General features: G+C 33.2%; 1 protein-coding gene across 2 annotated transcripts; it reads right to left on the reverse strand.

Moving 5' to 3' along the window:
- Positions 1–340: 340 nt before the first annotated feature.
- LOC105348672 (uncharacterized) lies at positions 341–18,120 on the reverse strand. Of its 2 annotated transcripts, none has more exons than XM_066085687.1 (11): positions 17,833–18,120; positions 9,799–9,923; positions 9,331–9,536; positions 7,203–7,358; positions 7,062–7,115; positions 6,766–6,904; positions 2,798–2,913; positions 2,554–2,632; positions 1,061–1,374; positions 883–930; positions 341–489 (listed from the first exon to the last, which is right to left on the reverse strand). In XM_066085687.1, the coding sequence occupies exons 1-10, from the start codon at positions 17,931–17,933 to the stop codon at positions 910–912; spliced, it is 1,311 nt and encodes a 436-aa protein (XP_065941759.1). In that variant the 5' UTR covers positions 17,934–18,120; the 3' UTR covers positions 341–489; positions 883–909. The 2 variants fall into 2 exon arrangements, with proteins under 2 accessions (XP_065941759.1, XP_011456502.3); XM_011458200.4 differs by lacking the exon at positions 17,833–18,120 and adding an exon at positions 11,346–11,618.
- Between the last annotated feature and the right edge of the window lie 427 nt (positions 18,121–18,547).

Consider the following 18,547-nt stretch of genomic DNA (forward strand, 5'->3'; position numbering starts at 1 on the left):
AATGTTGCATTGTTTTTTTACCATAAAATTTTTTACATCTGCTCAAAACGTCGGGGGGGGGGGGGGGGATAACATTGTCGCAATCTATAAATTTACATAGGGAAGATGGTTCACACTATACGAACATATCCCAGTTGTTAATAGTTGTTAATATACTGATTTTTTTTAAATCCAGTTCCCCTTAAAAATAACATGTAAAACAGGCCAGGTCTCCAGATGTAGACACTCAAATGTTAACTTTTCACAGCAGAATGCCTCATACAAAACACTATCTTTAATCAAACATCTTGGATTTCAATAGAGTAACAGTATCTTAAGAGACGGATATTCAGGTGAATTTTTTTAACATTGTTTGTTCTTTTTATTGTGTACATGTATGTCACAAATATACTGTTTTATTTAGTCATCTCCAACAGCGGATATACAACAGATAACATTTATCATAAAAATTATCACAGAAACAGTAGAAGCGTGGACACCGCCCATCATCTGAAAATACAAATAGTTTATATTTCAGTACTTATATATATATATATATTGAGGGAACCTAACAAGTGTAGCCTTAGTATCGAATTTGATCGACTTTTAAAGAAAAAAAAGATACAGGCAACATTGGCGCTTAGCTCGTAACAAAGAATTTTTTGTTTTGTAAAAACAGGATGCATAACATGTACATCTATTTACTAGTATTGCTCTTAAGCTGTGATTTAAAGCAATAGACAGAGTAATTCTAAACACTTCAAAGACTCTTTAATATATTTGTTTAAATGTTTACATGTATAATTTAAAACTTGAAAAATATTTGTACAAATTTGTACATAAACGTTAATTATTTTTGGGAGCATGGAAAAATATATCTTAAATGCTCTACATAACACCTACCTGTCGTTACTTTGATCATGGGAGATCTCACAGTTTTGTTGAATCATTCTACAAGTAATAACATATTCAATTTGACATTCTAATAAATCATGATACTATACAAATATTTGGTCGGGAAAAATAGCCACTATTATGATACTAGTAATCATTTTAAGCATTGCTAATTCATTTTACGTACTTTTAAAGTCGGCGCTTCAAAGTCATACGTAAACACAGGATTTGATTGGCCGTTAGGACTTGTAGGATCAGGGGATAGTGAAAACGTGACGGTATCGGACATTCCGCCATCCAGGAAACTACTGTCCGAGGACACGGACCGTAACATTTGATTGGCCTCTTTGATCTGCGAGGCCGTGGGGGTCGGGATATCGTCGTCGTCCTCGTCTGATGAGGACTGTCGACCTAGGTCGGGCTGACTTCCTACCGCTCCTATCATGGCGATGGAGGCAAAGCTAGACATTCCAGACATGACGCTACTGCGACGTCGCTTTCCTGAAAAAGGGTGTATGGCATGTAATCCCTAAGCATTTGTTTGAAGTGATGAGTGTATGCTATGTAATGCCTTAGTAATTGTTTGAAGTAATGATGAGAACTGCCGGCCATGATTATGAAATTTCTACAATCGTTAGATTTTGAATTTTGTTAGATAAAGATAATTAGATATGTATCGTACTTCCTTATGAATAGCACTAATCACTTTGATATAAGATCGAGTTTATTTGTTAAACTCTGCATCAATTTTATATTAACATAAATATGTGATCAGAAATCAAACGGCTTTTAAAAATCGTCAACTTAATGTCAAGAAAATGAAAAGAAAGCCATTATATACAATGTAGCATATTTTGCCTACACAAATTGATACATGTAAGACATATATGTATTTATTCACCTCTTCTGTTATGTATGTTCATGTGTCTCGTCGTTTGAGTATGTTTTGCATACAAATCAAATTAAATGTTACATGTAATAACCTGTCGCAATATTACATAAATAAATTTACAGGGGCAAAATATTATTGTACTCCATTTTAAAAAAAAAAAGTATTTGCTGGTTTTAAACAATACACACATCTTCACGCTTTTTTAAATTGATAAACACATTTGATACATGTACCTTATTTTTGGGGTAGGGGGCACTTGTTACTCTAAGACTTACAGATATTTCATGAATTCCACATAATAAATCCTAGCCTCGCACATACTTTTGGTACATTTCATTGCTCAGCTGATCGGTAAAAAATCATACTGCATTGCATATATTAAGTATAAACAAGTAGTACACAGTCATGTAAATAAAACCCTTTTGATGCTTTTAATTGTTCTCTCATAATTTCTCAGTGTGTATTGGTTAAGAAAAACAAATTGTGAGGTAAGTTTGAGTGCATTTAAGTTACAGGAAGACAGCTACAAACAAATTGTCAAAGAACAAATATTTGTTCAAAAATTTAATTTAACAACAGTTTACCTTTAATTTTAAAAGCAGGGTACAGCAACAATCAAAGAAATATTTCAATTGATAGAACACTTCGTACTGCCTTTTAAATTAACAAACTTTTGTCGGTTAATCAAACTCCTAATACATATATATATGTGTCGCTATAAAAATTGTTTATGTAAGAAAATGTACGTCCTGTATAACTAGGTTGAAAGTACAATACACTCAGCTTACCCATCGGTGCACACGCTGTGATTTCCGGTTCCGGGGCTCTGTATTTGCGACAGAGACCCTGAAGCTGTCGAAGCTCAATCTGTGTAGAAAAAATAAAAAATAAAAAGCACTACAGTAGCGATTTGATCCGCTGGTACAATACATGTATGAATCTTGGAATGTTTTCATTTCATACATCGATTCAACACTTTAGAATACAATTAATGCTATTACACAAATATGAAAATCTTGAATTATTACTTACTCTATATTGTTCTAGCTTGTTGTTTAGTTCTTTTTCCCGCTTCACCATACGTCTGTACTGTTGCTTGATAACTTTAAGTATCACTAAATCTTTCTCTTTTATCACCAAAACAAAACCTATAATAAAATAATTTAATAATGAAATAACATGTATGCTCATTAGGGTCTTCCGTTTTCAACGGAAGACCCTCTTGTTATTCTATTGTTTTTTTCTATTATTATTATTAGGGTCTTCCGTTTCCAACGGAAGACCCTCTTGTTATTCTATTGTTTCTTTTTAGGGTCTTCCGTTTTCAACGGAAGACCCTCTTGTTATTCTTCGGTTTCTTTTTATTATTATTATACTTTTTCTTTTTTTTTCTGACTCCTTCTCGGCTTTATAACTCAAAAAGTTTCCAACCGATTTTGATGAAATTTTCAGAGATAATGTGAAATTATTATCCCTCAAAGATGTTAAAGTTTTCTTGACAACGTCACTTCCGTTTTTACGTAACGTCATTTTTAAAATTTTCAAAAAGTCATTTTGTCCGCGGCGTTTCTCAAAAACGCTTTAAGATAGAGGCTTGAAATTTTCAATGGTTATGATTTGGTCGATTTACCTCTGTAATAAGGCTCGAAATGAAAATCTGTCACTTCTGGTCGAAACCGGAAGTGAAACAAATTTTTCGAAAAAATGAGTTTTCTGATTTAATCAAAATCGAATATGTCTTTTGTAGAGCTTATTAAGCTGAATCTAACGCTAAAAGCCGTTTTTAAATCGGACAATGCATAACAGAGATATCGGGGTTTAAAAATTGATTTTTCCGGAAATTTTGATTCCGCGTCCTTGGTTTAAAAAATAGCGTAATATTTAAAGTCAAATTAACTCGTACCAAAAATAATTGCTAAGTCGTACTTGAACACATTCGGATTTTTTTTATTAAGTCGTTCTTAAAATCGGAAAGGATTTTGTTAAGTCGTACTCAAAATCATTCGTATTTTGTTAAGTCGTACCAGGAATATTCGATTTTTTTTTTTTTTTTTTAGTTACTCTTGTTATTGGTTTAAGAGCTCTGCTTCTAACAGGAACTTCCAGCTTTACTTCTGACATTAACGGAAGACCCACTCGTTGCTTTGCAACGAGCTTTGCTCTAGTTATTATTATTATTTTTCTTTTTCTTTATTTTTCTGACTTTTTCAAAGCTTAATATCTCAAAAAGTTTTCAACAGATTTACATGAAACTTTTAGGGATTATGTAGCATTATTGTGCCTCAAAGATGTTACATTTTTAACTACAACGTCACTTCCGTTTTTACGTTACGTCAATTTTTAAATTTTAAAAAAGTGATTTTGTCCAGGGCGTTTTTCAAAAATGCTTCAAGTTAGACACTTGGAATTTTCTGTGTTGAAGCATTGATCTTTTTTATTTGGACATAAGGCTCGAATTTAGTTTCCGTCACTTCCGGTCCAAACCGGAAGTGTTTTAAAATTTTCGATTTTTCGAATTTTTCGTTTTAATTTCAAATGCTTATGCAGTTTGTAGAGTTGGTTATGCGGAACACGAATCTGAAATCCGTTTGAAAATCAGATGATGCATTACAGAGTTATCGGGGTTTAAAAGTTGATTTTTCCGGAAATTTTGATTCCGCGTCCTTGGTTTAAAAAATAGCGTAATGTTCAAAGTAAAATTAACTCGTACCAAAAATAATTGCTAAGTCGTACTTGAACACATTCGGATTTTTTTTGTTCAGTCGTTCTTGAAATCGGAAAGGTTTTTGTTAAGTCGTACTTAAAATCATTCGTATTTTATTAAGTCGTACCAGGAATAATTCGACTTTTTTCATCTTTTTATTTTACTTTCCCTGGTTATTGGTTTAAGAGCTCTGCTTCTTACAGGAACTTCCAGCTTTACTTCCGACATTTACGGAAGACCCACTCGTTGCTTTGCAACGAGCTTTGCTCTAGTTCTTCTTGTTTTTCCTTCTGACTTCTTTTTTGCTTTATATCTCAAAAACTATTCAACCAATTTGCAAGAAATTTTCAGGGATTATTTTAATTTCTTGTCCCTTGAAGCCTTCAAACTTTAAGTCATTAAGTCACTTCCGGTTTCTAGTTACATCATTTTAAAAATTTTCAAAAAGTGATTTTGTCCAGCATTTTTCTCGTAAACGGTTGTTTATAAAGACTTGAAATTTTCTGTGATTGTAAATCTGCGGATTGACTTATGGCAAATGTACAGAAAAAATTATTTTGTCACTTCCGGTCGAAACCGGAAGTGAAACAAATTTTTCGAAAAAATGAATTTTCTGATCAAATCAAAAACGAATGTGTTTTGTAGAGCTTATTAAGCTGAATCTAACACTGAAAGCCGTTTTAAAATCGGACGATGCATTACAGAGATATCGGGGTTTAAAAATTGATTTTTCCGGAAATTTTGATTCCGCTTCCTTGGTTTAAAAAATAGATGAATGTTCAAAGTAAAATTAACTCGTACCAAAAATAATTGTTAAGTCGTACTTGAACACATTCGGATTTTTTTGGTTAAGTCGTTCTTGAAATCAGGAATGTTTTTGTTAAGTCGTTCTTAAAATCATTCGGATTTTGTTAAGTCGTACCAAGAATAATTCGATTTTTTCATCTTTTTATTTTCGTTACTATTGATATTGGTTTGAGAGCTCTGCTTCTTACAGGACCATCCTGCTTTACTTCCGACATTAACGGAAGACCCACTCGTTGCTTTGCAACGAGCTTTGCTCTAGTTTGATATAATATTTTATTGAAACTATAATAATAATGTTTGCAGAAATTTTAAGTTTTTTGCGTGAAATTCATTTCATAGTTTCATCAAATTTGCACTTCCAAATCCAAGACAAGTGAAAAGCTGTCAATGTGACAGCAAACCGGGTTTTCTTTTATGTGACCTGTATCCATAATCCTTGACAACCCGTATCCAGTGAAATGGTGTACCCTATATGCAATATTTTGCCAAAAAATGACTAAGTTCAAAAGCTGGTATTTTTTTCATAAATTATCAGAAATCAAAATCCTAGCAATATGCACACCTCTGATATATGTACAATTGATCTGCAAAAGAACAACTTCCTATCTTGAAAACTGTAGGAGGAGTTATCCATACAATGAGGGTACCCTATCTGCAATATTTTGCCAAAAAATGACTAAGTTCAAAAGCTGGTATTTTTTTCATAAACTATCAGAAATCAAAATCCTAGCAATATGCACACCTCTAATATATGAACAATTGATCTGCAAAAGTACAACTTCCTATCTTGAAAACTGTAGGAGGAGTTATCCGTACAACGAGGGTACCCTATATGCAATATTTTGCCAAAAAATGACTAAGTTCAAAAGCTAGTATTATTTTTTTTTCAATTATTGTAAATCAAAATCCTAGCAATATGCACACCTCTGATATATGTACAATTGATCTGCAAAAGAACAACTTCCTATCTTGAAAACTGTAGGAGGACCAGAGTTATCCGTACAATGAGGGTACCCTATATGCAATATTTTGCCAAAAAATGACTAAGTTCAAAAGCTGGTATTTTTTTCATAAATTATCGGAAATCAAAATCCTAGCAATATGCACACCTCTGATATATGTACAATTGATCTGCAAAAGAACAACTTCCTATCTTGAAAACTGTAGGAGGAGTTATCCGTACAATGAAGGTACCCTTTTGGCAGCCGCCCGCCCGCCCGCCATTTTCACCATTTCAATAACCGGATTTTTCCGTTGGAAAACCCGGTTAAAAACAATTTTTTCATGTTAAAATGATAATTTTTTTTAACAAATTACTTTTCCTAAGCACGTTTAATAGACTTAATGACGAGTTAAAATTATTAATAAAAGTATCATTTCCATTTACTCTTGATTAGTCATATATATATATATATGCATCTAAAGGATGTGTTCCATTACATGTATGTACACTACATTGTAGTTGTTCTAGCAACAGCATCTTACGTACTGTTCACTATCCTTATAACCCTCCAGGGTAAAATAATGATCAGAATGGTGGCCGCCTCCGACCCGGGTTGTGCCCAAATTCCTTCGTAGAACGACAGATCGAGAATCCAGGACACAGTGACCACAAATGCATCAAATACCTTAAAAACGAGGGGACGAATCGATGATATCGACGTTTTATCAGAAAAATCTGACAATCTTTTAAGCATAAAAATTATTGAAAAACGCGAAGGAATATTATTACGAATTGTGTGGTAAGGAAGCATAAAATACCACAGTAAAGGCGTAAAATCTTACCTCAAGTCTGTGATTGAGAAAATGGCTTCCCATTGCGAATATTTTTAGGAAAGTCTGAAAGTAATTTGCATAAAGTAGCAATTTGGTTTTCTAAGTATTGGGGGATTAAAGAGTATATTGTTTTTATGCAAAATGACGAACCTCAAAAACAAGAAGTGATAAAATAACAAGACTGCCCAGATGGAAGGCATGGGTAAGATGCTCCACAAGAGTATGCTCAGCGTGACTGTGATCGCTGGAACCGGAACCGGAAGCTCGCTTAGATCTGTGGTGTATCACGCTTTCGCGGTTAGAAGTCTACAAAGTAAAGAAAATTCAATCGAAATACAGATATTTTTTTCTTTTCTATGCAGCCACTTTTTACGATGTTGAGCTAAGGGAACTAATAAATAACAACTCTTAAAGAGATATGGTTGCATATTGAGCTTAAAAAAATGTTTTTGCGTTTAAAATATATTGCAACCTTCTGCAGTATAGTATTTCTAATGGGGAACACATTGAGCGCAGATTTCTTGGCAAATACTGAAATTCAAATAATTTATGGTCAAATAAAATATATATCTATTGTGAACTTCACACCTCTCCTCGGGCCGAATCCTTGGCTCACTATATTGAACAATTTAAGATTTATACGGTTACCCCAATTCCTTTCCGGCATTTGTGTGTATTTGCTTTTTGGATCATTTTCATAACTATCTCCTTATGCTCATGTTGATATTTCCCCTAATATTATTGTCTTTAATAAAATATGTAGCAAAGGACGACGCTAAGTTTAGTTGAAATTGGTCTGGTGGTTTTTTTGTTGAGAAAACAAAAATGTTACAAGGATGCAGAAAAATAGACGAGTTGATATATTGTGACCAGAAGCTTTCAGCTTCATTTTAGCTTTCTGCTAACTTAAAGGTACATGTAAGCTTAAAAGAAAGCAAAGAACAAGAAATGTTAGCTTCTTAACTCCTAACGTTTGTAAAAGATCATTTTTGAGGACAAACAAATACAAACAAGATATCTGTGAGCCAATGCTCACTAGTGATACCCCCGCTCTGATGTGAATATGCAAAATAAGCAAAGTCGACATTTAACAGAAAGCTGGCATCTGATTGATACAAAAATATATCCCATAATATGGCATGCCTAAACAAATAGTGTGTTAAAATTTCAAGCATCTGCGATAAATCTTTGAGGAAAATTTGTTTGAAAATTTTGGCTAAAATAAACAAAGTACTCATTTAACAAGAAGTTGACATCTGATTGATACAAAAATATATCCCACGATATGGCATGTCTTAACAAACACTGTGTAAAAATTTCAAGCATCTGCGATAAACAGTTGCTGAGAAATCTTTGACGGAATTTTGTTTGAAAATTTTGGCTAAAAATAAACAAAGTCGTCATTTAACAGGAAGTTGACATCCGATTGGTACAAAAATATATCCCACGATATGGCATGCCTATACAAATATTGTGTAAAAATTTCATGCATCTGCGATAAATAGTTGCAGAGAAATCTTTGACGAAAATTTGTTTGAAAATTTTGGTAAAAAAATAAGCAAAGTCGACATTTAACAGGAAGTTGACGTCTGATTGATACAAAAATATATCCCACGATATGGCATGCCTTAACAAACACTATGTAAAAATTTCAAGCATCTGCGATAAATAGTTGCTCAGATAAATGCGACAGAAATTTTTGTTACGGATGGACAGACAGACAGACAGACGGACAGACGGACGGACAGACAGACACACAAGGGTAAAACAGTATACCCCCTCTCCTTCGGAGCGGGGGTATAAAAATATATACTTAAAAGAAATTGGACAAACACAATGTTTTATAAACGATGCGTATAAAACACTCTATATGATAAATATTAACCGATGTGGTCAACAGTTATGAAACCAGCCTTTCTATCACGTGAGTTTCTTACGGCATCAAGTCTAGTACACATTATGACCTACAAATGTAATAGTATGTCTTGTTCATCTATATGTATTATTCAATTCTAATTGACATTTGTCGCACTTTCGTGCACGAAAACAAGCTTATACTTATATTCATATGGTTTATCTCAGGAACTATTTTTTTTGTAATTTTTTGATGTGATTAACTGTAATAAAGCCCGAGGGAGTTTATGATAGATTTGATCATACCCGGCTAAATATTGAAAAAGTAATTGATGAAGTGTATTGGAATATACGATGCAAAATCAGTTTGTAGCGTTGTAATGGACAAAGGCACTGAAAAAATGTAATACCATGTGATACTCACTGCATAGTTATACATGAGGCGGTGATGACCCTCCGCGCTGTGGCCAGTAGAGACGTTGGCGGAGTAACAGGAGTGACCCTTGACGATGGCCATCGCTTCCTCCAGGGAGGGTGGGTGACCGTGTACACTGAAGTTTGCCCCGTGACACACCTTCATTAACACTGACAAGGCCTCGGACTTCATTGTATCGCTGTCGTGAAGCTTTTCTGAAAAAAGTGTGTATTCAATAACAATAATATTGTTATTTTAGTCTATGCTGACCCCCTTGGTGATACATATTTTTTCATTTTTTGTCATTTTCTTAAAAGACTCTAATTTATTTCTAGCGTTTTTTCTCTTATAACGTCAATAAAAACAAGAGCAGTAACTGTCATTTTGGTTCTAACTACTCAAGTGTCTCGAGTTACTTCAAAATTTACACATTTTTTTATTTCAACGTCTGTCCTAATTGTCAATCTTTGTCCTAACCTGACATGATGAGTATATCGCAGATGATTTGTCCCAGAACACAGCCGGCGTCAAGAGCACTGAGGACGCAAACGGCGATCAAAACCACGTGGGTGTGTAGAAGTTGCGAAAGGCGCTTCCTACATCTGTAAATAATGATAACAATGAATGTATAGGGTTTTGATATTCGGAAGGTTTAAGGTTCTTTCTGCAAAATGTCTTCAAAGGGTATAAACAATAACAAGCATATAGTCTACATTTTATTGCAAAGAATAATAAATTTGTATCAAATTAATTCCGTCCTGATTTGTATCGGAAGAACAAGTCTAACAGAGCATGGTTAGCTTAAGTTTAAAGTACAGTTTAGGCAGCTTATAAAATGTTTAACCAATTCTAAAGGGCAAAAAAACCCCGGAAATCATTGTCAACTTCTTTGAGGAAATAACCTAGAATCGCTTATTCGTGTAATCTAAATATATCAAAAGATTCTCCCTTTAAGAAATGTAGTGGCAAAACACAATTCTCGTTTGAAATCTATTTTTTCTTTTATTCAAATAAATTAAAACACGGTTATAGTGAACACGCTTATAATGAATTGACACTTACAGTGAAGGGATTTTTATCCCCCGTGATTTTATTACATGTTGTATACTTGAAGGATGTAACGAATTACGCTTACAACGAAGTAAGTCCCTGAGACTTCGTTATAAGCATGTTTTATGGTACTATGGAAAAATTGTTTTAGTAATATTGAAACTGTATATCTTACTGTTATATGAAACGTACATGCATTCAGTCGGTTTTAATGCAACTGTTTTAAACTGATATATTAGAAGCAATGTGGGAACCGGAATCGACATTTGGCCTAGTCATTCCCTTTTTAGTTTATATAACTACGTTTATTTAATATTTTTTTCATTAATTTGCCTTATTCATTCTTGTTTTATTAATTCTGCAGGAGGAGAAGAGGGGATATTACACATATTAAATGTTGAAACTCTCCATTACTAGATTTTTTTCTGCAAAAAAAAATGAAATAGAATGACGTCACTAGCGGTTTTGCTTCGCGAAAGTGTGAAGGAGCCAATCATGAGAACGAAAACAATTCAATTAGTTGCAGTTGGCCCACAGTCAGTAAGCGCATTCGAGTATGAACATAAGTTGATACAACCATCATACAAAGAAAATATTTGTGGATCAAAATTATGAATGATTGAATTAGACTTGCAAATATGTATTAAAAGATGACCCAATGATGCAGTTTACCCTGACTGGAAAGTATAAACATGCCTAGAAAATACCCTTTGATGGGCATTATTAACTTACAGTAGTCCGGTAATACTTATTATTTCATATCGGAAGACATAATTTCATCTATGATGTTCAATAACATAAAACATGAAATAGAGATTTGTGTTTAGCTTTAATTTATGACTTTTAAGATAACAAACCAAAGCCCATTCATTGTTACGTAAAATACACACGAGTGTAAAATTGATCTGCAGTAAAACCTAACCCTTTAGCTCTATTCTAACAATCGACGCATATTAAGACGGTTAGCTATTTACCTCTGTGACTTCGTTTTCTTCTTGAATTTCAGTTTCCGTTTTATATCCTTTGTTTGATCACGGCGCATCGTGACGCCATTTGAAAGGCTACCGTTTTGAGCAAAAGCATTGCCATTTTGTAAGGCTCCATGCCCCATGTCCCAAACCTTGCTTAATAAATGTGTTTCTTCTGCGAATACATACGTCAGTGCAGACTACAAGAATCCACATTACTTATAGCAGTTAATATTTGAACAAACCCGTTTAGATTTATAGCTGTTGGATCGTACTGTTACTTGACTAACTATAAATACTCTGACGAGTTCTGGTATTATCTTTGTGCTCTCTGTTGGGGCTGGATGAAGATTATCTTAATAATGTCCATAAACGAAGAATTGTGGTCAAGATTTTAGCTGTATAGAGACAGACCTTCAATACACGAAAATCAAGTCATTAAATCTGACCACAAACGTGTGTAGCATGCCATTTTTAAAAAAAACGTGCATTACAAATATCAGCAAAATATTTTATGAGACAATTTAATGTCGAATCAATTTTGGTAAATATTTTGTAAAATAATGGTTATTGCATAATAATTGTAAAATTATTGTTTCAAATTGCTTGTTAAGCTCAATAGTACACTGTTTTTAATCAGGTTTTCCTCGGAGATTAAAATTTAATATGATCATTTTCATATCCATATCAATTAAAAAAAAAGTCAAATTAGCTCTATCATTTTTATAACATTACCAACTTCTTACACCTATCTTCAAACATCTTGCACGTGTATATCCCCGTGCAGCTGACCGGTGTCTTTTTCGTGATAACATACCGTCATATATTACACTTTATATTTCTAACACCACTCGAAGACAATATTTCTTCGGTCTTGTCTACTATAACAACAACAAACTGATACAAAGTCTTAAAGTGTCATAAATTAGTTCAATTAAATCCAGGTTGAAAAAATTTATATAGCTGGATGTTAATGTAAAATTGTGACATATTTAACGACAAAATAATTTCATATATTGTAAACATATTTTGAAATAAGGTAAAGGAGATGCTTATACGGGTACAATACAAATACTTTATTCAACCAAACAGTCATAAAACCATAAATACACTATTCAGAAGGTTAGATAATCAAATGACTTAACCATCCAAACTGATTCAAACTGCTACACGACTCTAATGCGCACATTGCTGGTGTAGTCAAATTGCATGTTTACCTTCGAGTAATGCTCAGAAAAAGAAACGTGTTTGAAAAAAAAAACGCGCTCTTTTCTTTGACAACATTTTGCCGAAGTTCTGAATACTTGCACGATTAAATGAATAATCGAAAAATTCTCACCCCCCCCCCCCAAAAAAAAAACCCAAGTGAGCAGTCGAAATAAACAAAATAAATGTAAACACAATTAAATTGTTAATTTCTCTGGGATTAGGAAAAACCAATTTTAATAGTGTAGTTAATATGACAAGACATATTTTTATTTTTAACAATGTGTAACTTTGGAACTCAATTACTTGAATTTTAAATCCCGAACTGTCCACTTGAACTTGGTATAGGCTTTATCAAGTAGTAATATTGATTTGTTACTCTATTAAATAGTATTTGTCAAAATCATATCACTAAAGAATCATCAGCATTTACATGTAAAAACGTAGCATTTGAAATAATGTATAATTATATTAATATACGATTTCGCTGTGTTTAAATAGTAGATAATAAGAAATTGATTTTATAGGTTATACTCTTTTACATACATGTACACACAAAACAGTAAAGAGACGATGCTAATTATAGTTATAAAGCAATATAATTATTACATAGAAAAGGTAGTAAAATGTCCCAAATCAAAACTTTGATAACTCTGTAAACTTTGATTGGTTGTTTGATATTCATCCTTTCATGAATAAAATATATACGACTTGATGGGTATGCATATATGTAAGCTTGAGTTGGACATAAGGTAAGGGAAGTACAGAGGTACTTAACGTACAGTGTCGGCAGACATTGTGATGAATTATAGAAACACTCGGTCCGCCATATAATGATTTGTCACTTTGAAGACAACGAGTAAATAGATGCTAGATAAGACCTCTCACGGATCATCTTCAGACGACAAGATCCCGGCCCCTTGATAGAATGCAAATAAACAGATCCTCAGTGTTCGTACTTCAAATTCTACACATGCACATGTAATCATTATAAAATTGAAACCACGGAATATCCTGCCATGATACAAACACTATAGGATGTATATTTATAAGTCAATAGTTATTTGCATAATGTACAATGTATGATTATTTAAAAAGTCCTCAATAAAGTATGATATTTCAGACAACAGCAACAGAGATTCTTGTAGGACACACACGCAATGTGTTTTCAATATCAATATTTAACGTGGGGTATGAGATAAAAAAAATCATATTCGAAAATTATCATAGGGGAATTCCACGTAGCAAAGAAAACACAAAGTTGTCCACTGTTGCAGGTGCGACAGTTTTAGATTGTAGGTTATCTATGTTTTGCTTATTGGTTTGTTGTAGTTTTCGGTTTTTAAAAATATTTTTGACTGATTTACCAAATACTGTTAAACACTGGTGACATTTAAGTTATCGCATTTGATATAAATACAAATGTATATATCCGCGTCCTTATATCGTATGTAATTTTGAAATAGACGCACTATCAACTGATTTATCTCTACGAAAAAAAATAGCACACCCATCACACCTGCCCCCGTTTACAAATGAATAAGTACATGCATTTAACAAATACAATAAAGTTTCTATAATAAATGCATATTCATTAAGTGGACCCTTAGGGCCATGCAGAAAATATATAAGCGAGGTAAAACCGGATGCGATTGGGATTCAGCTTAAGCATGCGCTAACCGGGTTTCTGTGCAAGGTTGTGTGTAGGTTAGGGAACTAGCCGGATGCCTAATACGAACGAAGCCAATCAGAAAAATAGTCATTCACTGACTTTTTAACTATACATTTTATTATCATTGATTTAAGTTATAATTACATGCATGTTAGAGGTATGAACTCTTTACAATATGAGGTAAAACGGGCATAGCTATAGCTGATGCAACGTACAAATATAGATGTTATATGGCAATATCCATGTTTTGAATTGCTTCTATTGTTCATAATTTGCAATTGGAGGTCTCCTCCACACGTCATAATGAAAAAGCAGGAGAGTAGAATCGGAGGTATAATAGATCATCTTAAGGTTTAAAAAAAAGGTTTCATATTATGCATATGGTACACATATCACAGTCTTTGTTTTAATGGACAGTAACCTACTCCTTTTCTCTACAAGCTAATAACTCCATTCATTGCCGTTTATGCTAGCGCTCTCGAGCGCAAGCAATTACTTTAGCCTATATTTCTGGAATACGCATGCCTGACTTTACGGTTTGGCATTCTTGGAAAACTACTTTAAATAGACTGTACGATTACAATTTCGTTTTATCTTAATAATAGATATGGCCCAAATTCTGAAGTTTCTTTAAGTTAATTGTCTAACCTAGATATACAGGTACAAGAATAAATAAGGTCATAAAATGCAAAGATTAAAGATATCACATGGAGGAACCTAGCATTCCTTACAATTATACCACCTTCCTGGATAAGTCTGGCAAGCTCATTAAAAAAACAGGATACTTTTTTAAAGGAAAATCCCGATTCAAACGACATTCAATCGGGAAAATTTTACGTCGAAGCACAAGTAAAGATATTTTCTAATTGGTCAATTTTAGCTCGAGTCTATCATACAAAAATATCCGGGCAAAGAAACGACACTCACGCGGAAAAATTCAGCAAAATAACCCAGTTGATCACGGACCTTACTTTGCGTCCACTTTTATAAAAATTGCTACCACGCTTGCTCACCTATTTTTTTTAAAATCAATTTTTTGATGGAATTGCTGTGAATATAGTAGATGAAAACGAAATAGTTGTTAGGGATTAGTTTTATAAAAATTTTGCTAATGAAAGACATGGCTTTGAGACTGAAAATATCACCGACTTTTAAACTATGTTTATGTATACAATGCATCCACTGAAGATATACGGTATTATGGTAAAAAATGTTCCCACATTTAGGCCATATGTCCATGTAATCAAATTAAGATAACGTTGTAAGCAATTATCCTTTTATGAGTAAACTTGTGAACAAACTGTTTTAATAAAACAATTATTATCTAGAGAAAAAAAATATTGAGGAATTTTTAAAAGGATTACGGTTGATTTCGCCCCTTACCCAGATCAGTCCAATGGTGAGGATGGTATACTTTTAACAATATTATTGGGGTCGACATTATTAACGTATTAGATATCTAAAAAAATTTGTAAAAAACAATATTCGCAAACGTGCATGTACAATTTTTACCAAAAGAAATCTTTTTAAAATTTGTTTCGATACATGAAAGGATGCAATTAATTTAATATCGATTCAATCCAAGTACACGAAAGGCAAAGCCAAATTACACTACCATGACGCATGCGGATTTTTGGAGAAATCAAACAATTTTTTTTTTCTTCGAAAATATTTTACATTTTTGTAAAAATCAACATCATTCTCCCGATGTATAATGCTGATAGCTTGTAACTTTTGGGGGCAGTTATTTTACAAAGAATATACTGATAAAAATATCGTGCCAAAGAACTTTAAGAGGGCTGTATTATAATGTGCATTTCTAGTGTACTTATTTCTGAGAAAAAATAGCCCCGTGAAAAGATATAGGCCTACCAAGAAAATACACAAATTTCTTAGCTGGGTAGAATGGAATTATTCTTTATTTCTTCTAATCATTTACGGTATATATAATAGGTGCATGTAATTAGTTAACTTCCAAGCCTCCTTAGTCCCAGTACACTGTCTTTCTAGACAACAAACTGTGCATTGCTGACAAAGTAATTAAAATTTTAAAAAACAACAACTTTTCCAGACTTGTTTGCGTCTCGTACACCTTGTTATACATGTGTGTGACCATTACGTAGGTGTCTGCATTCAACTTGACAAACTAAACCAATTAATTATTCACAGTTTGGAATCCATTTGAGAATATTGGAGAAAAAAATGCACGTATATCTAAACAATTTCATTACCCTAATTAATAAGACATATTTTACATATCTATTCGTGTAGTGCTTTAGACACAGGATCGTCCTAATAATTTGTTTTAAAATAGAAGCTCTAATTTGTGATGAAACAAAAAATATCATTTTTGGAACATTAGGTTATACTTCATCAGTTACCGCCTTCGACGCGAATACGTATTTTCAACCTGTATCGAGCTTTACGCCACTTTCGTAAAGCCTAGTATATATGGGACTGAACATCGATAGTAAGGACGTATGGGACCTCGAAATAATACGACATACTGCCTTTCAAAATTAAAGATAATTTTAAGCTTTTTCTTATTACTGTTTTTTTTTAATCTACATGTTTTACAGCGTAAAGCAAAAAGACGTTGCGTTCGTTATTTGCCTGCAAGATTTGATTCAAAATGCGCTTGAATTTTATAATTTATGTCTTTCTTATCATATTTTTAAAGTATTCTATGATCAAAAATCCTCTCCCCCGACTGTGTAAGTACAGAAAATAAATACAATGTTATACATTTTCCCAATGTGGCCTAATTGGCTTTGCCCAAGGGACTAAAGCCCTGACCCAGGGACCATGAATTTCATAACTGTGGTAGAGGGCTTTACGGACATCACGGCCGTGCATTTAGTTTTATCTTATGTGTTTAAGGAAGTTGAGAAGAGGATTTTCTAAGATTTAATTACATTTTTTCTATATGGCCATATTGCCCAAACCTAGGGTCTGAACCCCGACCCAGGGGTCATGAATATTACACTTTTGGTAGAGAGCAATATAGACATTATTATAACCATGCAATTAGTTTTTTCCACATGTATACCAGAAGTTTTTAAAATTCTGATTTTTTTTTTAATTTTTCACTTATTTTGCCGCACCCTTGACGCCCTGGGGATGGTAAGGTAAAAATATTCTTTATTTAAAGTTCGCTTATCTTTGAGATGCTTCAAACCAAAAATGGTAACAATTAGCCATGTAGTTTTCAAAAAGAAGTTAAATTGTTAACGACTGACGAACGAAAACAGACGAAGACCAAGTGTTGACTATGTTGACCTAAAAATATTAACAATTAAATTTCAATTTGTTAATTTTAAAAGTTTTTTAAGTTTGAAGTTTATTCGAATGGCATCATTATGAAGCTACTATACACAGAAGGTTTGAAATTAATTCGCCAAATCATAACGAAAAAAAGTCTGGAAAACGAAGTGGGGACAGAATGACTTGACAAACCGCGATAAAACGGTTTTACCTGTAGAGTACTGATTATACATGTGCATGATTTTTGTTTTGTAATCAACCTTAATGTTTAAATTCATTTATATAACTGTTAAAATATTTTTCACATCAGAACGTTACTGCAAGAAGTATAAACTCCGCAGTCCGAGTTACCTTTTGCTTTTCTTTGGTGGTTTCTCTTTCCCCTCAGGTATCTTTCCGTTCTGAACAAGTTCGGGTTTCCCTTTTTCAGGTTTGTTATTTGTAAAAGTCATCGTCAGTTAGAGTTACAGATAAAAGCCAAATAAACAAATCTAATTCTTACAAGTGTCCGGAAAAAACTTTGATGCAAAGTTTTTTTTAGTTATTTAGTTAATTAACTGCGAGTTATCATCACTAAATCCCAGCTTCATTAAGTTTTCTGGTTCTTGCATAGCAGCCATCCCCACCGTGTTCCAAAAGTGAAGTGTAAATGAAGACTGTGGATTTGTTTTCTGTTAAATGATCAGGGTTGGTTGTAAATTTTGGATCCTCTTCAGACTGGCATCGTTCTATAGTACCTTAAGCAGAATACCGATACAGTACCCACAAAGAGCACCTACTTAGCTGAGGGTTTAAGAGTTTTATTATTATTGCTTTGTTGTCAAAATATATGCCGTACACGTTTCGTTATTTTGTTAGAATTTTGACAAATATTTGAAACTGCTTGAATGTCTTTCTTCCATTACCGATATGTATGTCCTATCTATACTAAGAGTTTGATAATCAATGCTTTGTGGCCAGAATATATGCCGTTGACGTATAATTAATTTGTTAGAATCGATAATACATTATCAATGATTAAATGAATTATCTCCCCTTAAAATCAAAACAGTGAGCTTTAACTGTT

This window comes from Magallana gigas, chromosome 5, assembly GCF_963853765.1.
Source record: "Magallana gigas chromosome 5, xbMagGiga1.1, whole genome shotgun sequence".
Lineage (NCBI taxonomy): Eukaryota > Metazoa > Mollusca > Bivalvia > Ostreida > Ostreidae > Magallana > Magallana gigas.